Source organism: Ambystoma mexicanum, chromosome 3q, assembly GCF_040938575.1.
Source record: "Ambystoma mexicanum isolate Mex_15411 chromosome 3q, UKY_AmexF1_1, whole genome shotgun sequence".
Lineage (NCBI taxonomy): Eukaryota > Metazoa > Chordata > Amphibia > Caudata > Ambystomatidae > Ambystoma > Ambystoma mexicanum.
Genome location: NC_090926.1, coordinates 854,020,805 through 854,044,313, shown reverse-complemented (window position 1 = coordinate 854,044,313; position 23,509 = coordinate 854,020,805). Strand labels below are relative to the sequence as shown.

The 23,509-nt window shown below is 46.5% G+C and overlaps 1 protein-coding gene across 1 annotated transcript in view; it reads right to left on the bottom strand.

Moving 5' to 3' along the window:
* Positions 1-12,383: 12,383 nt before the first annotated feature.
* LOC138583044 (meteorin-like protein) overlaps positions 12,384-23,509 on the bottom strand; it is a 76,094-nt gene continuing 64,968 nt past the window's right edge. Inside the window, exon 4 of the mRNA XM_069654944.1 lies at positions 12,384-16,128. Coding sequence (XP_069511045.1) covers positions 15,812-16,128 — 317 coding nt within the window. The 3' untranslated portion in view covers positions 12,384-15,811. The remainder of the gene's footprint in view (positions 16,129-23,509) is intronic.

Sequence of the window (23,509 nt, the reverse complement as noted above, 5' to 3'; positions counted from 1 at the left end):
ACGTATGGAAGAGAGCAGGCTATTCCAGAGTGACAGAAAAAACACCACTAAATATGAAGGGTCACCATTTAATAATTGCATAGCTAATGTATGGAAAGCATTGAGGATACTATTTCCAGTCCAGTCAGACATGGGTGCCATCATGACTAGAAAGATGGGACATAGTTAGGACCCTGTTGCATATATTCAGGACATTAAGGAGCGGTGGCGCTTAGAAACCAAAGATCATTGAGATAAAAACATTTCTAGCACATTTTATGTCAGGGTCTTCCTGAAGAAGTACAGAGGCAGCTAAAAAAGATTGTGGGGATTGAAGTGACACCTAGGCTAGAGATACAATCTACTATTGTCCACCACTGTAGTTTAAAACAGGAGAAAGACCAAAAGAAAATTGAAGAGAGAAAGATAGAAAGGCAAAATTGGTACAGAAAACATTATCTAGAATGGCAGTAGGGGCAATATTAATCAATACAGGAGAAGGGAACAATGGGCAGGGAACTGCCATGCCGCAGCAAGGCATGGGTGGCCATTTTGCAGGAAGAGGTGAGAATAACTTTTACCCCAGGGAAGTAAGAGGAGGTACCCCGAGAGGGAGAGGATTTGGATTTGGAGCACCACAAGGAGGGTTTGGTTGGGAACAGTCACACATTGGAGGACCTGGGAATCCCAGAGCAGTATGTTGTACATGTGTTGTACATGTGGGAAGGTAGGACACATTTCACTAGTGTTTCGGAAGTAGAGGAGCAATGCAGCAAGGTGCAATGCAATATTGGCCAAGAGGGGGGATGGCATATCCACCACCATATGGTGCATCACAGCAAGGACATGGGTATTATGACTACACACAATATCCACACGATCAGACACAAGCACAGCAGATGCAACCAATGCAGCAACCACAAATGCCATAGACACAACCAAAGACAGTGCCACCACAGACACTGCAAAATCAGATGCCACAGCAACCACAGAACGTAGTACAACCACAACAAGCAGTGACACAGTTGGATGCAAACATTTTACCTCAGACAGAGACCCTGTGAATAGGAGGGGGACAGTGGTTGCAGGAAATCCTTTCACAGGGACAGAACTGAATATGTACCTACAATAGGACAGCCCACAGAGTGACTTGATGTGCTCTATCCTATCAGTGACTACAGACCCTGAGCAGGAACCGAGGGTGGAAGTAACTATAGGTGCCAGCACTCTTTCTTTCTTAGTTGACACTGGAGCGACAAAATCATGTGTCAGAGAGGGAAAATATCCAATGTCAGGAATATCTATGGACACACAAGGGCTCTCTGGGGTGACAAATAGGGTTATATTCACTAATGGTTTGCCTCTGACAGTAGGACATCAGATGGTAGCTATTCCGTTCTTATATTCCAGAAAGACACCTGTTAACATATTAGGGAGCAACTTCATGCAAAAGTTGAGTATGATAATACCATTCACAGAGGACGGGATAATATGTTGAACACCAGGTATACATTTCCATGAAGCAAGAGAATACATACCAGCGTTTTATGGTCAGAAAGTGCAAAGCAGAGTGCCAACAGATCCCAAAATATTCCTTTATGGAGTGCAAGTGATGTTATTATGGCTTCCCGCATTACAGGACAGCTATTGAGATTACCTGCAGAATTTTGTTCAGAGCCGAAGTACCTATAGATGTAGCAGAAGGAAAAGAGATTACAAATGAGTGGCTGTCGTGAAAAATTGGACAGAGTGACTTTTCAGGGAACAGATGAGGAGGGGGTGAATTGGTGCACAGTGATAGCCCTTGATGCTACACACAGGTTGACTGACCTGACAGATGATGAATTGTTTGAAGACAGTGGGCATCATTACGACCCTGGCGGTAGAGGTATAACGGAGCCGGTAGTGCTGCCGGTGCCGTTATCCCTCTACCGCCACATTACGAGTTCTGCTCGCGTGGCCGCTCTGCACGTCTGGTCAGACCAGACGTGCAGAGCAGCACCCACTAGCAGAACAGGATGGTAGCAACGGTCCCGTTATGAACGGGACCGTTGTTACCATCCTCCCCATTCCCATTGAGGCCTATGGGGGCTCAAATGGGAATAGGGACGTACCGGGTCTGGGCCTCGCGAACGAGAATTACTGGGCCCGCAAAGGTCAGAATGGCCCAGTTATTCCCATTTTGCGGGACCCGGGTTTGGGGTAGCCATGCTGGTAAAAACATCATGGCTACCTCCAAACTCGTAGTGAGGGCCAGTGACTCAGATGGTAAGGTTCTCTTTGAAATCTCTATACCTTATCAGTTGAAAATAGAGTACAGGGAAGTGCCACAAAGGATAATGCTAGCTAAGCAAGTACCATGGTTCACATAGGAAGATTTGGCAAAAGTGTCTAACACAGTATGGACAACCAGCCTCTCTGATGTGGGGTTGTTAAAAGGGATTGGAGCAGTGAAAATAAAACTGTAGAAAGGGGCAATTTTAGCCAGAGTGAGGCAGTACACAATGTTCAAAGATGAAGACGAGGGCATATATGAAACAATAGAAGCCCTCATGAAACAGGGAGTTATCATGCCATCAAAGTCCCTTTGCAACACTGCTGTTTATCCAGTGAAAAATCTACGGGAGGGTCGTGGCTATTCATACAAGATGTATGCCCTTAGAATAATATTGTTGAGGCTGAATTTCCGGTAGTGTCCAATCCTTCTACAATATTGTGTACTATACCCTCCGCAGCCACCCATTTCACAGTGATTGATCTGAGTAGACCCCTCCATGAAGATCCACAATATTTAACAGATACTGAGAGCGCTGCGACTGTCTTGAGAAATATGTTACATGACTATTTGATGTTCATGGTTGAATACCCCTCTATTTCATTTGTTGACAGGAACCCACCTTTCCTTAGTTTAATGATAGCCTATGCAATGTAAGGAAAGTGATGTAAGTGCATGTGGTATCTAAAATGGGTTGGCCAGTAGTTAAGGGACCCTGCAATCCTGAGTGTTGCACCTATAAGAAATATATGTATCCTAGGGGTGAAAACCAATGAGTGATATACATAGGTTCTGCAGCTTGCCTTCATGATGACATCATGAGTGACAAGTTTTGTCTTTACAAATAATTGTCCAAAAATGCAGCAGTTGGCAACACTGGGTGAAGTCTTGCCTGTGGATGTTGTGTTTTCATCCCAGCTTCTTGTGTACTTTGAATAAAGAACTCGGATTACCTAGCACTTAACATAATTCCATCCCCTGACACCTATTTTATTGGCAAAGTTGCCAGGTAGTGGGCTGAGTAATTTTTTTGGGCCCAGATTAGTACCCTTCCTGTGACCCAGCAGTGGAGGATGTGGCAGGAGGTCAGAGATCACATCAATGCCCATGGTGTGGAGAGGCACACAGCGGAAGAAGTCCACAAGAGGATGGGTGACCTCATTAAGACAGACCAAGGAGAAGCTCAGCAGCAATGCGCCCTCTGCCCTGGCTACTGGAGCTGTATCACTACAAGTGGATGAGCTGAGTTCATTTGAGGAGGTTGCCAGTGGCCTCATCAGCAGTGATCAGGTGGTTGGCGTGCCACATCCGGTGAGTGCCATGCGTGCATGATATGTTTGTTTACCTCAACACATATATGATAGGCTATCACATGTAGTAGTAGAGTTGGTCATGGTCCCTCTCGCTGTGTTCTTTAGAATCGTTGCTATATGTGGCAATGGCCTGAAAGACAAATGTCATTGGACACACTCAGATTGAAATGCGTGTGGATTTCGCATTGTGAACACCAATTGTGACTCACATGGAATAACATTGGGCAGTGGCTGATGTCAGAGTCATCCATTCCCTGACCCTGGCAGTCAGTGGACATGGATGAGCAACAATATCAGTGAGAAGTCACATGAGGGTGTGTAGCTGTCTGACGTTGCAGTGGTTGGCAAAAAAGATGTTTGAGGAGTGATGTTCATTGCACATTTGCAGTGTCACTTATTCAGTGGTCATGCAAGTGCACACTGGTCATATCCATGTTGCACTCTCTCCTCACACATGGTGAAGAGGGATGTGAACTTGAGTAACCACTAAGCAGGCCTTGTCCAATATGGCTAAGGGGGTGATGGGGATTTTGGCAGCACAATTTCCAGCATGCATGTTTTGTCCGCATGAGAAAACATGATACTTCCACATGTTGCACATAGGCACAGATGTAGTAGAGGCAGTACCTAGCAAGCACGGGACTCCATCCATCTAATATTAGACCTTCCACTCTATTCTGAGAGTATGTATGGTCGCCTAATCCTCCAATCTGTGGCTTGATGCATGACCTAATGAGCCCCGAAACGACTGCTCAGAGCATTGTTTGTCACCCACACGTGCATTCTACATTTCAGGATGCCCAGGTACGATGTCTGACGCATGTATGCCAGTCCCCTTTGTGTCTGTATGCATTTGATGTGCATACACATTGTGAAGTGGATAGATGGGCCTCTGAATCTTGGCTGACTTTGTGCAGGTGATGAAGCAGCAGAGGAGAAGGTGGAGGAGGCAGAAGATGAGCCACAACAATCCACCTGTGCAGCATAGGGTACTGGGTCTGGTGAGAATCCCCTCCTGTTGCAGGTCATCATTAACATGCTTGCCGACTTGTCTTCCGATGATTCTTCTGAATCAGATGTGGAAGGCATATTGAGGGACATTGTGGAGGGTAACCAATGAGTAGTCGATATGCCAAAATGCTCCTTGAGTCTGAGGAGGGGAGCCAGGAGACTCTGGACTGGGCAGTGGAGATGCCTGCTTTATGGTGGATTCTGTGTCTGCAAGTGTGCCTCCTACGATAGAGGACTTAGCAGCAGAGGCTGATGCCCATGGGAGGGTTGTAGACTGCTGCCTATGACAGTGCACTCACTGCAACAGGCCCGGGCTCTGGCATTCCAGCTTGGTGGCCACGCACACTTGGTGGACGTGTGCCTGACGGACACTTGGAAAGGGAGGAGGAGTTGCTACGTGCAAGTGCCCAATGGGGTGAGGTCCTGCAAGAGATGGCCAGGGACATCCATCGCCTAGCAGAGAATGCCATCTCCAATGCCACACTCACTGCTGAGCTACGCCTCTTGTGACAGGAGAGAAGACACACAACACCATAGCCAGGTGACTCATGAGGAGGGTACTACCAATAGGCAATCACTGCATGATGAGTTCTGGACCTCAAGAGAAGTCCTGCAGCAAGAGATGGCCACCTTGAGGTACGCCCTGTGTTCAGAGCTCTAGGCCTCAAGGGAAAGCCACTGTCAAGACATGGCTTCCTTGACCCAAGCTCTGCCTGTGGAGTTGTTGGCCTCAAGGGAATTCTGTTGTGCAGACACAGATTTCCCTGAGACAAACTCGACATGAGGAGATGTTGACCTCAAGAGAATTCCGCCATCAAGGCCTCAATTCCCTAAGTCAATCTCTGCATGAGGAGTTGTTGGCTTTAAGGGCCCTCCACCGTCAAGAGATGTCTGCCTTGCCGGAAACTCTAAGCATGCAGTTGGAGATATTAAGCGTCTTCATGCATGCTGATAGCTATCATCGGGACCTTGTTGCAATATGGGCCCTCATGCATGCATCCCTCTCTTGTGTGGCCATAGCCAATGAGGACCAGGCTTTGGCATTGCATGGTCAAAGAGCACCATCCCAGGATCCACCACAGGATGGGGGTTTCAATTGTACCATGCAGGTGATGCCATTGGCCATGTCCCCACACGCCCCTATCCTCTTTCCACCCCCACCACCCTTTCTACATGCACTCTGGTGTCCATGAGCCTGTGAAGGGAGCATGGATCATTTTTTCTCTTATTATTTTTTTGGCCCATCGATGGTGGACAGTATTTTTGTTGTCCTCCTTGCAGGGCCATTGTGCTCTAGAGGGTAGTGACTAAACTGTCACTGCCCTACTAGGCACATTGTCAGCCTGGGGGAATAGACATGTGGCCGTGCTCAGTGGAGTCAACTGATGTGGTGTCGTGGACTGCTATAGCCTCTGACATACAGGTGAACATTCCATTCAACATTGATGTGTATAAGTGGAGTCTGTCCGACAGACTCCTTCAGCTGGTGCAAACAAATGTCCAATATAATTTTGGGTATCTTGCCTCATCCAGTGCCCACACTCCCAGAGAGGACACCCCGATCACCCTATTTCCACCCAAGTCTCCATTCCCTCTGCTGGACACTGACCCTCCTAGCACCAATGCAGGGCCCCAGTATTTGTTGGAGGTGGTGAGGGATTAACAGCAAAACAGCCAGCAGTACCACCAGGTACGGTTGTGCACTGTCTTGCATTTTTATGGCTGGTGATATATGCATCACAATAGTGGCATAATGTGGCACACATAGGGCTGAGCATGTCATATTCCATATGGTGATGATTGGGTGATGGTCACTGAAGATGTGACTTCTGTTTGGAGTGAGTCTTTTCAGGGTGTTCCTGTGCACATGTTTTTGGTGAGGGCTGATGCAGCAGTTTGTTTTCGGTGTGGCATTACATTTACACTCCAGTCATGTCAGCCTTGCATGCTGTCTTCTGCCATTTGTCATGTCACCCAGCCACTCCATGATCGGGGGTGGACTGGCCCATGGGGAAATCTAGAAATGTCCTGGTACGCCTCTGCACCCTGAGCCTCTTTTGTGTGGAATTTCAACATTTTCTCATAGGGGAAGGGTTGGCCATGTTGATAAAGTGTGATATGGGGCCACCTTGAGCACTCATTCCAAGGCCTCTTTTGGCTCTCAGTCCACCCTGGTCCATGATGCATGGGCATGCAACACACCAGACTCTCACAAGCCACGTAAACAGATGGTCCGGGTGACAAGTATGCGTGTGAATGATGTATGGAGTATGCGGTGCATTGCTGGTGAGGTGCGGGTGTGGGAGGCCAATATGTCTTTCTCATGTGTCATGTTAATTCTGTGTTCCCATTGATATGATTACGAACAGTCAATGGTAAACGGCTTGGGACAATACATGATTATTTTCTGTTTGTGTATTCTGTGAGTGGCTGCTTTGCTTCTATTCTGGGAGATGTGGAGGACAACTTCATGATTGCACAAGGGAATTGTTGAGGGTATCAGAGACATGCATGAGGAGGGGATGGGTGGGCAGCTGTTGATTTTCCCCATTGCAGGCATTCGCACATGGCAGTGGTGAGTGGAAGTGAGCTGGACTGGCATCAATGGTGCAGATAGACCCATCCGCAAGATGGCACTCAGGTGAGCCTCAGTGGAGGACATGGTAAGGAGATATTGTGCCAGGGGCTGGCTTTGCTATAATTGGAATTTTGGGCCTGTAACATGGATACTTTCATTGCCACTTGAAATGACTGTGGCAGTGGTTTGTGCACTTTGTGTGATGGATGTCGACCGGGTGGCATTGTACTTCTTATGTTATGGAGCACACACACTGTTTGCCAAACCTAGACATGCATTCTCAGGGTGTTGTCATCAGCAGGCTGGATTGGCCCGATTTCATCATTGAAGGCCATTAGGGATGTGGCTTTACTGTGTGTGTTCCGCATGGGTTGCAATCCATGTGAAGTAGTTTTCTACTACTTGGTTTAGTGTGTCCTGTCCTTTGCCCTTTGGCCTGCTAAGGGAATAGGATAAGGGCAGTGGCATGGCCCTCCTTCAGCCCTACTGCTATGCCAGAGCATGTGAAAATATTATGCAGGACACAACGTGCCAGGATGATTTTGCATACTACAGTGCTGCATATAGTAATACACCACCTGGTCAAGCGAGCGGAGGCGTGACTTGAGCACTCCAAAGGTGCGCTCCACTATGACCCTAGCGGCTATGTAAACTAAATTGTAGCGCGCCTCACCTGGGGTGGCTGGAGTGGATAGCTGATCGGTGTCAACAGGAATGGTGACAGCAGGTAGGCACTGTCCCCTGCAAAGGACAAAATGGTTATTAATTGCATGGATTGTCATTTCTTGTGTTCCTGTGTGTCATGTGACTGCTTGTCTATGCATGATAGTTGGTACTCACCCACAAGCCAGGTGTTTCCAAAGGTTTCCAATGCAAGAGCCTGGTATATGGGGGAATGGCAAAAGATGTAGCTATCATGCGTGCATCCTGGGGAATTGGCATTTGCACACTTGATGTGTCCCTTGTCATCACAGATCACCTACATATTGATCAAATGACAATGATTCCTGTTGCGATATATGTGCTCAGTCTCTCGGGGAGGAAGGGGTTGCAGTGCTAGATAGGTACAGTCGACGGGTCCCAGTACCCGGGGAAAGTGTGCAACTTTGTAGAATTCCTGGAACACTCTGCCTTGACTGCAGTGTGCATGGCACGCATATATGCCTATGCACACGTGCTGGGATGCAGCACAAGACATGGTGGAGGCACCTTCATTATGTGGGCTGTGAAATGCCCCCAACAGTGGCTGTAGTAAGCTGGAATGATCCAGGGACCAGGAATTGTAAGGCTGATAGCACTTTGACCAGAGGTGTCACAGCTTGTGAGCACATGGTGGGTGATACCAGGTCATTCTCCCTCTCCCTGATCAGGTCTAGGCTGACATGGGGAGGGAAGCGATATCTTCCATGCACCTCTGCATCAACTTTCCCAAATAAAGTTGTTTGTGGATGGATGATCCTGGTCCTCCTCCTCCTCCTCTTCCTCCTCCTTCTTGTGGCAATTGTATGTTCATTGGGGTTGCATTGTGTTTTTATGAATGGGCTTTCATTGCGGTTTGTGCTTTGCTACAGGAGGCAGTGTGTTTGTTTTCCTTTTGAAATCACAGCGCTAAATGGTAAGGACCAGTGCAAAGTCCTATCTGTGAATCGGCCATACCCTTTTAGCGAGGTGCAAAGTAAATGTTTGCTGCGCAAGGTCACTTTGCGCCACACTATACTTTTTGTAAATGATGCCCATTGTGTTTATTAAATAAACCTCTCACAATGTGAGTCACATGATAAAAAAAAGTCTATACACAGAAGTGTCATGTTGCAGGCCCTGGGCTTTGTGTCAGTGAATGCATTGTAAAGTAAATGAGACTTTTAAAGCTAGTCACTAGTACGCATTTAGAAGCAGAGTGTGTGGGTGTGTGTGTATAACATGCTATACATATCAGTAATACATAGTAATAGATCCGGTGCACATTTAGGCCTGAAGGTAGCTTGTAAGTTGTCCAACACACTGTGCTCCTATATTTCAGAATCCACAACAACCAGAGCGCATTTCGAACCCTCCATGCATCCAAACACTATTTGCTTACTTATTTCCTACTGCTCTTGAAATCTGCTTCACAAATACAGGACAATTTATTGCAAACAAATTCAGATATACCTGTATATGAATGGCTGGCTTATGACCCACTTAAGAGGACTTACACACACCCAAGCTAGCATAAAATATTATTTTCCTGATGCATCCCTCGTTACACCTCTGTAGGGCACATCTACACTTTCTTTCCCATGCTATTTCCCATTTTTATTATTTTTCCCCCACAGATAAAGATCTAGATATCTATGGGCGTATCCACAGTACACCAACATCGGAAGAAGCTTAAATGTACTAAGATTACTGCAGGGATGATTTGGAATGGTATAAAATCTTCATACCATAATATTCACACCCCTGGATCTAGTTTTTGTAATATGGCGTTACCGGTTCCAAGGGTTGGAACGGATGTGAACGGCCAAGATGCCCGAGTTAAAGGCCCAAGCGAAGCAAGGGCATTTAAAAAGGACGTTACCCATTCCAGACTTTGGAATAGGTGCTTAACGCTATTAGCACCCATCGCATGGGCTCGGACGGGGCTAAATAAAGTATTTTCGCTCTGTGAACGGGTCGCCTCGCGTCTCTTTCGTGGAAGAAAAAGGCTGTTTGAAGATGGCCACAGTGGAAAGCGAAGGTGTGGCTCTGCACGGTGCTCCTCTTCCCTTTCCATGGCGCCCTCACGCATGTAGAAGAATCCGAGAAAGCAGCTGCAATTTGGTAAGTGGGGAGGGGGTATTAGTGAAAAAGGGAATTGGGGTGTGCGAGAGAAAGAGCCATCAGGTGACTTGGAATGCGGGCTGACATTGCGATATTCAGCCCGCGTTGCTATACACCTGATTAGCTGGCTTCCTCCCCCCAAACCCCCCCCCCGCCACCCGCCAAGGTTGATAACACTCATTAATATTTGTTACGGTTTCCCCAAGACCATCACTATACGAGGGGACATGTTATAGACTATAGTTAATTTAAAGTTCTTAGCTTTAGTTGTAAAATGTTACCAGACAGACGTATCAATGCAACCCCCAGTATGCGAGCTGCCCACTTACCCTGGAAACCAGGTGTTATCAACTTCCAGTTATTTCATTTTTCTGCAGCTCTAATAATTTGGTCTAGATACAGGCCCAGAAATCGAAATATATTGTTCCTTAGATGCTTACAATATTACAATGTAATTTCTCAGTAGGTTTAATTATTAAATCATTTGTCATTAAGTTGCAGCACGCTGTATCTAAAATAAGTTTTCTAGGAAATCATTCTTTATCGTACCACCCAGTGCTCCAGATAATGTTTTGAAGTTGCAGTATTTTAAAATTCCATTACTAGTGGTGGGTATTTTATATGCCACTAAACATATGTTTAAATCTAAAGCTATACATTTTTGTAATCCAGACATTGCACGTGGAAATGAATGCAAAGTAAAAGATGAAGTTTTCCCTAAGAGTTCCCCTTCAGTCAGGTGTTCAGTCGGAGTGATTCTACCTGCGTTACTGCCCAGTCAGGTGTTCACTCAGAGTGATTCTACCTGCGTCACTGCCCAGTCAGGCGTTCAGTCGGAGTGATTCTGCCTGCGTCACTGCCCAGTCAGGCGTTCAGTCGGAGTGATTCTGCCTGCGTCACTGCCCAGTCAGGCGTTTAGTCAGAGTGATTCTGCCTGCGTCACTGCCCAGTCAGGTGTTCAGTCGGAGTGATCCTGCCTGCGTCACTGCCCAGTCAGGTGTTCACTCAGAGTGATTCTACCTGCGTCACTGCCCAGTCAGGCGTTCAGTCGGAGTGATTCTGCCTGCGTCACTGCCCAGTCAGGCGTTCAGTCGGAGTGATTCTACCTGCGTCACTGCCCAGTCAGGCGTTCAGTCGGAGTGATTCTGCCTGCGTCACTGCCCAGTCAGGCGTTCAGTCGGAGTGATTCTGCCTGCGTCACTGCCCAGTCAGGCGTTTAGTCAGAGTGATTCTGCCTGCACTAAGCAGAGGCAGGATATGATATGATATAACTGAACCAATATCTGCGCCCACCATCCCCATTCACATGCATTTCCATGGCGGTGACAGAAGAGAAACTTCATATTCTGGGAGATTTCATTAGAATTTCAAAAGCATTCATCTGTGAAGTGTTCTTGCCACACAATAAGGCCACTCAAATGCCCCAAAGCAACTGTTCTTTGGATTTTAAAGCCAACCATCGTGAGGGAGCTCTGCCGTCACTGCTGGCTGGAAAATGTATGCATGACATTAACTGGATACCCAGCTGTATTAGGGTCGATAAGTCAGCAAATAAAGTCATGCCAAAAACCCACAGTTTTGTAAGAGCTTGCTCAAAATGGTTTGCTTTGGGATTTATCCTAGATCTATTTAAGCACATTTTGAGGTTTCAAAATGATTTCCTTTTTAAAATGGGCTATTTAATAATTCTATATTCAGGGCAATCAGGAGAATACATCTCTGCTTTCAGATCAGGAGGTGGGAATCCACCAATAGATGTCTGAGAATGTTCAGAATCCCAAAATGTATGCCCTGCGCTGCTGATGTTTATATCGTCATCAGCGGATCTGCTGTAATTCATTTATTGTCCCCAGCAAATCTCATGGTATCCATTCTCTGAAAATGTTAAATTGCCTTGTCCCTTGGCTGCTGCTGCGATAAGACGTGGTGCATTGCGTGGTGCATTACAAAGCACTTCACAGCAACATGTGTAAAGCAATCTGTGGCACATGGATGCGGGAACACTCAAGGGGTAATATAATGTTTTTGCGGTCTCCCATGCTCGCAGTTTCTCATGTGTTTTAGTGACTGGCTGTCAGGATTCTTATATGATTTGCACATTTGCTTATATTACAAAATATGCATTTGCAATTTAACTATATTTTTGTCTGGGAGCATGCAAAAACAATCCTCTTTGTAACTTTGGCACTTATTGGGAGGATAGTGATCAAACTGTAAGAGATCTGGTTTTGGAGAGCTGTAGAGTAAACAAGGATAACACATTTGCAAAAGTACGAAATGTTCCAAATATGTGGAACAGGTTAATCCAGAAAAAAAAGCAAACAGACCAGAGAATATGACGATTGCACCGGTGGTCTTAGACCAGAACTTAAAGTCATTGACTGATGCTCGTCCCATTAGAGAAACATAAGATAACACATTGCAAAAAAATCCCTTTTATTTCATAGTTATTTACATACAGTTGTTTAAGTGCAATAGTGTGTGTTTAAAATAAAATTCAAGTAATTCATAGCTCTTATATTTTTATAAACTGTAGAACTATATAAATCAGAAACTTAAAAAGTAAATGTTTACTTATTCCTGTATTCCAGTTTCAAAGCACAAGTAAACGGTATTAAAAAGAAAAGAGAAACAAATAATACCTATATGTACATGTGTAATGCTAAATATACAAAACAGCACACATACAACTAGTCTCCTACTTTTTTTGTAAGATAAACAATGACAAAAGTGCAACTTGATAACATAGACATTCATGCAATAATCCCCAATCCATTTTGATTTGCCATTTTCAGAAACAGCCGCTGACTGCTAATGTGAAAAAATGTCTCCCCCAAAGCAGCTGTACCACAATAGATAACTGCTGGAGGCAGCCCGTCCTGCCGCAAGTGCGGTGGAGGTTCGAGTGCAAGTGGCGTCACTCACAGAAATCATGCCTCCTGAGTGTGTCATTTCAAATCAGAGCATTTCAGTTACGTAGTCAATATCCAGGGACCCGGACTGGACTCAATGTGCGGTTCCACGAGGCGCGCGCTGCATACATTGCCACAATAGCTGCTTTTCCCCAAATCCCAGAGACTGTGATGTCTGTTGGGGTGGGTATGGACTCCAGGTTCTGGCGAGCAGCAGGAGCAGGTCTGCAGCGGTGGCAGCCGATATGTTTACAGAACTGCCAACTTTAGTCTCAGTGTTTGTTGTTCACTGAGGGCAACATAGCGTGAGGTAGGCACATATAGAACGCCACTGCTGGTGCTGTTCCTTTGTTTCACCATTTTCATTGGCCCGGGGCATTTACCAGGCGAGACAAAGACAAGTGTTGCAGGCAACGTTAGCACTGTATTTTGGATTAGTCAAGCAGTGAAATGGCAGGTATGTGTGTGAAATGCATCAAGGGGGAAAGGGCGAGGAGGTCACAGTTCTAGTCCACTTCTTTTCATACAGGTCCCTGTTTCTCTTAGATCACTGGAACAAGAGTTTGAGAGAAGAAATGAAAGGGATTTCTGTAGGAGAAAGCTCTAAAACTTCCCAAATGTGTCTGTAATTGATCTCTTAATAGATGACACCCCTTAAATTCCCCAAAACAATTCAGCGCAAGGATGAGTTGATCGAACGAACCTAAAACGCTGGACAATACACCGGAAACGGTGCTGCCTTTGCACAGCCGCTGCACTCTGCACTTGCCAGTATTACACACAGCATTGTTTTGTTGCAGCACGTGAGTCCTCCCGTCCTGAAGCCTTGCTTTGGCACGCTTCAGCCTCCACCCTCTTTGAATGTGCATAGCACGCAGCCTGGGGCAATGGTGTGTCTTACTTTGCTCCCTAAATGCCACCTTCCAAGAAATGGCAGGTGGTGAGGTGCGGCCTTCAGGGGCAAAATGTTCCATAGGAAGAAGGAGCACCGACGGTTGGGGGTGTTGCTGTGGTTAATGGTATGTGCACTATGTCTAGGCCGGGCTCAGTCGGTGGGGGTTATTTTGAAGCCACCAATAAAAAGCTGCAGTGTTATGCGGCTTGAGCAGTAGTGCTCCTGCTCAGTGTCTGATATCCGCATGTGACTAGCTTGTCTAAGCAAGACAATAAGAAGGGCCGACCATGGGGTGGATCCTTGGCAGAACATTAAAAGATATATGCTAAGAAAGCCAACAGTGTGGGACGTCCTGTATGGAGCAGGTACAGAAGCTCAAATATTGTGTTCTGTGGGCTGTCCCCCCCCTCCCCTTCACCTCCAGCATGTCCTCCATCATGCTTCAGTTCTATGTGCTTTGCCAAGTCCAGGGTGATATATCCATTAGTATATAGTATGCGGCTGCCCATAGGCGCAGTCTAGCCTAAAACACCAGCTATTTTAGCATAAAAACGTAAGCCTATGAAACACTTCACCGTGTGCAGTCAAGTACAAGAAGAGCCTGGCTTATACCCAGATGACACGTCTCAATCTGACGTTATGGGCCAGTGCAGTAGGTTCATTGAAGCACCGGAATGCTGCGGGTTGTAATCTGCACAAGAATGAGTGGGCCATACACGTTTTTCAAAAGCAAACATTGGTTGTCTCTCAATGTAAATGTGTTCACGTCTTAAGAAATTCCATAGCAAAATACCTTTCAATGACATTTTAAAAGCTTTGCTTTCTTGGTTGGTTTTCTAATTTTTGAACTTCGTTTCAATATCTGAAACAGGAAGTGACATCAAAGCAGGACGGGAAATGAAGTCTACAAATAGGTCTATTACAGTAGCACTGATGCACGGGAGAACAAGGGCATCCACACAAGGCATGGTTTTCTGAGTATCTGTTGAAAAAGCACTGATGTGTTTCGTTTGGAGTCCAGGAAAGAGCTCTTTGTACCCGCTTCACCTTCACCCACCAATTTAACCTTCAGAGTTGATGCATTTTTTAAAAAGCATACATTAATAAATTGGCAATTTTAACTCTGAAGGACAACTCTTTATTCAGGATAGGATCTATTGCCCATACTGAGCGCAATACACCACAAACAGGAAGAACCACTACAGCAGACCGTGAGAAAGCAAACCTGTGAGAAGTTGCTTCCGTTCTGCTCGCTTAGTGAAATCTGACGGAGATGCCACCAGCACATAATTCCAGCAGTGACATCTTAGGTGGCTTTTCACTGATACTTTAAATGCATGTAGACTACTTTTGAATTTAAAATAGGCCGATACTGTACTGAGTGGCAACAGAAATACCTTACGATAGCATACAGGATTTTCGGTATCCAGCCATTTTATTGCAAACAAAACAAAGAGGTACATAACAGAGCGGACAATAACACTGAAAAACACCAAACAGATTAAATAAATATATAAAGGGTAGCGGGGTAAGGGGTTAAAATGGGGCTGGTGGCTTTTGGGTGGCTTTAAAAGGGTAGAAAAAATGGAGGATTGGGAGACGGGAACCCCCCAATAAAAAATAAAAAATAAAGAATTCTGTGTTTTTCGATGTTTTGTCCGCTCTGTTATGTACTACTCTGTTTTTGTGGTTGGTAAGATCACATTTAACCGTTTTTTCTTTTTTTGACATTGCAACGTTTAGATATCTTTTTGATGGATTTCGAGCTGAAGGGTATGCAATAATGTTATGTAGATGCCTCCTTAAAACACTTGACGCAGCACGTTCCGGGAACTTTGGCACTTAATCGCTTCCTCAGAAGCGGAGAAAAGGTCTTTGGCAGACTGATATGAAGCCTGCTAAAAATGTCAGAAAATAACCTCGTAATGGGCCAAGTGGCTTAAGGTTAATTGAAAGTCCACTTGAACATTGCAGGCCAAAACTATTACACAGCTATTAGGCCCCATCTGCTTTGCTGCTCGTGTGATGAGTGCAGGGCTTTGAATGTCAGTTGAGCTGAAACTCGCATGGATTTGTTCTTTGTTCTCTGGCTGTTTGGTAGATCATTTGGAAGTCTTTAAATCGAGGCGCGCACCCCAGCCAGGCATCCCCAAAATGTTCGTTTCCTGTGAACAGGAAGTCGCCTTCACCTTTCTTAACACGGCACTGTAGGAGGGTTTTAATGGGTCCCGTCCATTCACCAGTGAATTCCTCTGGCTGAAAGATTCTATTCTTCTGTCTGTAGACTTTCTCCACAAGGACGTCCACCTGGGACATGTGATGCTGTGGCTCATGCGTGACATTCTTGATGGACCCTCTTACCACTAGGAAAAAAAGACATCACACATGTTATATTAAGTAAGTCTAATTTGTCACACACATTGTAAAAGTAATTCTTCTTACGACCATAACTAATTTCCTTTCAAAATGTAGGCCTCTGAGCAACCCTTAGGCTTTCACCATGTAATCTTTGAACGTCTATACATACTATAGCAGAGGTCTGCAACCTTTGACTTTCCAGATGTTTTGCACTGCAACTACCACCAGCTCTATCCGGCATAGTCAATGGTGAGGGACCATGGGAGTCATAGTCCAAAACACCTGGTGAGCCGCAAGTTTCAGACTGCTGCTCTATGTGCTTATGAATTCATATAGTCACCAAACCTCACACCAAAAGACAGTTTCGCTGCCATACTTACTGGGCTGCCTTTACATTTGGCCTTGCACTGTGTGCATCAGTCAGATTCATTAAACACATCCCCTAGCCTTCGGCCTTGGACCATGTTTGGTACACAGAGTTTGGGTTCTGTGGTTGCGAGCTGTGTCTACAACTCCTACGCACCAAACATGACCTGTACTATTTCACTTCTATATGTAATCCACGCATTTGGTGCAAGTGGTGTAGAGATAGGGAATATGCACTTTGTGCGCCACTGTACCACTCAGTTACACAAACAGCAGCTCTCATTCTTCAGCAGCAAACAGGCGTCAGTGAACAAAGGTGGTGTTTGCTTCAGATGTAGCAATCCAAGAGAGTGCCATGGAGGGCACTTTAGAACCATGGAGAGAGAGTGGCCTTTGGGCGCCTTATGGGGAAAGGAGGAGCCATTCCTGGCTGAGAAACAGCAATCCAAGAGAGTGCCATGGGGGGCACTTTAGAACCATGGAGAGATAGTGGCCTGTGGGTGCCTTATGGTGAAAGAAGGAGCCATTCCTGGCTGAGAAACAGCAATCCAAGAGAGTGCCATGGAGGGCACTTTAGAACCATGGAGAGAGAGTGGCCTTTGGGCGCCTTATGGGGAAAGGAGGAGCCATTCCTGGCTGAGAAACAGCAATCCAAGAGAGTGCCATGGAGGGCACTTTATAACCATGGAGAGATAGTGGCCTGTGGGCGCCTTATGGGGAAAGGAGGAGCCATTCCTAGCTTGGAAACAGCAATCCAAGAGAGTGTCATGGGGGGCACTTTAGAACCATGGAGAGATAGTGGCCTGTGGACGCCCTATGGGGAAAGGAGGGGCCATTGCTGGATGAGAAACAGTAATCCAAGAGAGTGCCATGGAGGGCACTTTAGAACCATGGAGAGAGAGTGGCCTTTGGGCACCTTATGGGGAAAGGAGGAGCCATTCCTGGCTGAGAAACAGCAATCCAAGAGAGTGCCATGGAGGGCACTTTAGAACCATGGAGAGATAGTGGCCTATGGACGCCTTATGGGAAAAGGAGGGGCCATTGTTGGACGAGAAACAGCAATCCAAGAGAGTGCCATGGGGGGCACTTTAGAACCATGGAGAGATAGTGGCCTGTGCGCGCCTTATGAGGAAAGGAGGGGCCATTCCTGGCAGTGAAACAGCAGTCCAAGAGAGTGTCATGGGGGGCACTTTAGAACCACGGAGGGATAGTGGCCTTTGGGCGCTTTATGAGGAAAGGAGGGGCCATTCCTGTCTGAGAAACAGCAGTCCAAGAGAGTGCCATGGAGGGCACTTTAGAACCACAGAGAGATAGTGGCCTGTGGGCGACTTATGGGGAAAGGAGACGCCATTCCTGGCTGAGAAACAGCAGTCCAAGAGAGTACCATGGAGGGCACTTCAAAGCCACGGAGAGATAGTGGCCTTTGGACGACTTATGGGGAAAGGAGGGGGCATTCCTGGCTGAGAAACAGCAATTCAAGAGAGTGCCCTGGAGGGCACTTTAGAACCACGGAGAGACAGTGGCCTGTGGGTGACTTATGGGGAAAGCAGGGGCCATTGCTGGCTGGGAAACAGCAATCCAAGAGAGTGCCATGGAGGGCACTTAGAACCACAGAGAGATAGTGGCCTGTGGGCGCCTTATTGGGAAAGGAGGGGGCCATTGCTGGCTGGGAAACAGCAATCCAAGAGAGTGCCATGGATGACACTTTAGAACCACAGAGAGATAGTGGCCTGTGGACGCCTTATGAGGAAAGGAGGGGCCATTGCTGGCAGAGAAACAGCAATCCAAGAGATTGCCATCGGGGGCAGCTTAGAACCACATAGAGATAGTGGCCTGTGGGCGATTTATGGGGAAAGGAGGGGCCATTCCTGGCTAGGAAACAGCAGTCCAAGAGAGTGCCATGGAGGGCACTTTAGAACCACGGAGAGATAGTGGCCTGTGGGTGCCTTATGGGGAAAGGAGGGGCCCTTGCTGGCTGAGAAACAGCAATCCAAGAGAGTTGCAATGGAGGGCACTTTAGAACCACGGAGAGATAGTGGCCTGTGGGCGATTTATGGGGAAAGGAAGGGCCATTCCTGGCTGAGAAACAGCAATCCAAGACAGTGCCATGGATGGCACTTTAGAACCACAGAGAGATAGTGGCCTGTGGGCGCCTTATTGGGAAAGGAGGGGGCCATTGCTGGCTGGGAAACAGCAATCCAAGAGAGTGCCATGGATGGCACTTTAGAACCACAGAGAGATAGTGGCCTGTGGGCGCCTTATTGGGAAAGGAGGGGGCCATTGCTGGCTGGGAAACAGCAATCCAAGAGAGTGCCATGGAGGGCACTTTAGAACCACGGAGCGATAGTGGCCTGTGGGCGATTTATGGGGAAAGGAAGGGCCATTCCTGGCTGAGAAACAGCAATCCAAGAGAGTGCCATGGATGGCACTTTAGAACCACAGAGAGATAGTGGCCTGTGGGCGCCTTATTGGGAAAGGAGGGGGCCATTGCTGGCTGGGAAACAGCAATCCAAGAGAGTGCCATGGAGGGCACTTTAGAACCACGGAGAGATAGTGGCCTGTGGGTGCCTTATGGGGAAAGGAGGGGCCCTTGCTGGCTGAGAAACAGCAATCTAAGAGAGTTGTAATGGAGGGCACTTTAGAACCACGGAGAGATAGTGGCCTGTGGGCGATTTATGGGGAAAGGAAGGGCCATTCCTGGCTGAGAAACAGCAATCCAAGAGAGTGCCATGGATGGCACTTTAGAACCACAGAGAGATAGTGGCCTGTGGGCGATTTATGGGGAAAGGAAGGGCCATTCCTGGCTGAGAAACAGCAGTCCAAGAGAGTGCAATGGAGGGCACTTTAGAACCACAGATAGCGGCCTGTGGGCGATTTATGGGGAAAGCAGGGGCCGTTGCTGGCTGGGAAACAGCAGTCCAAGAGCGTGCCATGGGGGGCAGCTTAGAACCACAGAGAGATGGTGGCCTGTGGGCGACTTATGGGGAAAGCATGGGCCATTCCTGGCTGAGAAACAGGTGGAATTGTTTTGCGGACCTCATTGTGGGGGGAAAGTGTCTGAAAGGTGGAAAAGGGGACTCGGGGCCAGATGATAGGAGGATTAGGGACCTGATAGGGCTATCAGGCTCCTGATATGGAGCATGCTCATGACAATCATGATATAAGCCTGTCAAATGAGTGTCACATATGTGTGTTGAATGCGTCCCATGAAAGTCACATGTCTTTGTGGGAGAGAGCGGTGTGATGGGTCACAACAGGGGTCCCAGTGGTGAATTAGGCGGGGAGATCCTTTTACATAATTAAATAGCGTTTGATTGTTGAAGAATTTGTCCAGCAGAATTCACAGCGGTCCTTAAATTCAGCTTTTAATTTGTGCTATGAGCCGCTCTGAATAATTTACGGATGGGACCTCTTGCATTTAGCCACAGATCCCTTGGTCTAATTAAGGGCCTGATTTAGGGAATGTTCTGTGCGCTGGGATCTCGCGGGGCCTTTGCGCTGGTCCAGCACGGATTTACATGCAGTCGAACACTTTGCGCGAATCTCTTCACAACGTGTGGGATGGGCCTATGCAGAGAAATAAATAGGGGGCGGGACATGCATATTCCCCATTTACCCGAAAAAATTAGGAAGAATGTGGGCGTGCAGAGGGACGGGCCCGCGGTGTAATTGCATGCCCAGTCAAGCGCGAGCATAACCAAATTCAACGTCACAGGGAAATCAGCACGCAAAGCTTGCAATCTCGCTGCCAAATGAAGGCATGCGCAAAGGCCCAATCGCAAAGGAATCAACGCGCAAAGGTAAGGTTCGATCAGGAATTTAGGGTTCTGTGCATGCAGCTGGGGTGCCGAATGAAGTTATGGGTGTGCGTATGCAGAATAGCCAGGTGGAGCCATAGTTTATGGGAATTTACACATAATTTTACTGTGTCACTCACTTGAGTTACGTGTCATGCAATGCATATTGATAGGGTGCAGTTATGGGTTATGGGGGACCCTACACAGTGTCGCTGGGGTACTTCCTTGGTTGTGGGGAGACAACACGCAGTAGTGCCCGGGTGCATGACTTCACAGACCGGCAGGGCGCAAAGGTTGATATATGTGGCTGGATTTTCTTTGCATGGGGGCGTGTCGTAGGCATTCCGGCCACTATTTGCGCATAGGGAGTCTTTGGCCCTACTAACTCTTACTTGCTAACCCTGAGGCCTTTACATACCTTTGGAAGGCATATCCTCTTAACATACTCTTGTGAGATGTTAGTGCTTTCCGTACAAACGACCAAACGTTTGCTTGGTCCCTACAAAGTCTGCTCACACGCTGCTCTTATGCATGTGGCCTGAACCAACACGAATCCTGCCAATGGCCCTTGTGCTGCCCTCTTCACTTGTGTGTCCTCTAGAGTCATGCCTGCCACTTTTGGTAACCATGTTTTCTCATTGTGCCTTCAAAATAAGGTCCTGCTGACCTGTGCTCTTCCATTATTGTCAGCGAGTACAGCCCTCAGTCAAGGCCCCACCTTTCACTTTGTACGTTTGAAACCCTGCAGGGTGCCACAGTCATTTATCCTAAATCCCTGGAGGTCAATACACTCCCCCTAACATTAAATTTTAATAATAATTACACCTAACATGACTTGCCTTTAAGGGGGAGAATCAGACAAGAAACATTTAGTAAAACCTGCTATTTCTAGGACTATCGCAATTACAACTACTTAATCTCACCACACCCTGAGAAGCAATATCTTTTAATCCTGAACTTTCAGACACATCTGAATTTTTGACAAACGCCTTAATAAGGTGGGAAGGCTGAGTTACAGGATCTTGAACCCAATAACAGGAGTCTTAAGTAACCACCCAGACTGCACAACAGGATTTTCTTTAGGGGCTCTAATGAAGAAAGAAATGTTGGCAATTCTTAGTTTTCGCATCCATGTGGGGTCTTACAAATGCAGATAGAACCAGGGTTAGAATGCAGAAGAGATCTGACCCATTTTGTAGAACTCCATGCAGCAACTCAGTAAATTCCTTTCTATGGCAGGTATGAAAGAGGATATTCCAGCTGGACCCCTCCCTTAACGTTACTGACAGGCCAGCTATTGAATGATAATGGCATGAGAATGGCATCAGACTGCTCAGGCTGGCAAGGCCAGGTTATGCAATGTCCAGGAACCAAGCAGCCGGCATTTAGGCTGCTGCTAACACACTCTAATTGCTCTCACTTATTGAAGGTTCCTTACGGGCACTAGAGTGCAAGCAAGTTATGTTATGCTGATTTATACAGTGCACCGCTACCACCCAAGGGCAGTCTCCAGGCGTTCAGGTGGTTCTGCGAGAGAAGAGAGCGGGTGTGTTAGTGAGGATAAGATGATAGGATAGGTTCAGAACCAGGAGGAACTTGAGTCTGTGTGCGCTGTCTTGTGTGTGGGAGTTGTGTGGGGACAAGGGGGATCCTTAAAGGTGCAAGTAACTAGTGGGAGACACATGTATTTTGGAAGTTCATACAGGGGAAAAGTAACCATTTGCTTTGCGATAGTGTTACGAAGAATACATTGCATGTGCGCGACAGTTATAATATAAACAAATGTTAGAGTAGGCTTGAATCCTTGCAGGCCGTGTTGGAGACACAGAACAGCAGGGCCTCATCTCTTGGTTGATTATCACATCCCAATTTTCAGGCACGGTAAGGAAGATGCACATACACCCAGGTATCAATTCAGACCTTGGAAGAATTGGGAAGGAATGCGAGCAGCCAAATGGGAGAAGGGCTGTGGTCCAGTACGAGGGCCACACTCATGGGAGTCGGGCAGAGGTCTTTGGCTGCTAAAACATGAATTGAGATTAGTGGCACTCCAGACCTATCGCTTGGGTGGGGTAACTGATACAGGAGGGAGTAGAGAACAACAAGGTATGTTATTTGTACCAGGGAGAGCAAAGAATGATGACCAATACTTATATTATTGCAGCACGGAGGAATGATGGGGCGCCAGAGTGTCTGGGATGAGAAAAGAGTTGCTTTGTTTGCAAAGAGCAGGCTGACCTCAAAGTTATGTGCCAAGTTCAGGTTGACGACCAGGAGAACATCACGTGGTTAGGAATAAAGACAGAATGGTGTCCTTTAAGTTTAACCAATTAGTTTGCAGCGCTTCAAGGTGGAGAGGCCGTTACCCATGTGTGGTGAAGATGGCGGAGATGACACGATCAATTGGAAAAGGGGATGTATGTTACTATAAGTAAGTAAATAGGCGGCGGCCAATGAGGGTGGGGGATGAATACTGTATATCGAGTGCATCATTAATGACGATTCGTACGTTTATAAAATGAATAATTCCCTGTCGGCCTATCCTTTTTGTATACAAAATAAAGCTCTTGTTCTTCTCGAAAGAGGGTTCACCTAGCCTTTTTCCCTAGCGGGTTGTTTTTCTATGTCTGGTTGTTTTGGAGGTATCCTACAAACCAAACAAACATATAAAAGATAATTGTGTTTTTAAAAAAATGTATTGTTTCAATAACAGGGTGTATCGTTACATCAGAATGGATTATTTTACTGTGATTATAACATAGTGTTAGAAATTAGTACTTCTCTGTAGAAGTACAGTACCCTACCTACTCAGCCCCACACTACTACTAAACCAGCAGTGATCCAAATCATAAAGGTAAAACAGACACTGTCCTTCGCCTTCTGTGGTAACGTCAGCAGAGGGCCAGCTTTACACTTCAAGAGGGGTGTGCGCTGAGAAGGGGCTCAAACAGCAAGAGTACAAGACTCCAAAACAAAAGAATGTCAAAATAAGTTTTAATAAAAATATTGACTTTTTTTAATTTTAATTTTTGATTACTTGTGTATAATCAATAAGATTTTTACAAGATCTAAGAAGCAATAGAAACAAAAAAAAGTAGAAAGCTCACAAATGAGTGGGTTACAGATGAAAGCGGAAGTATTAGGCCGCTGCAGCATGTAATTCAAGCTTTCAGAGATTGCGCCATGTTAACACCTAGTCTGACGTATATTCGGGGGGAGATAA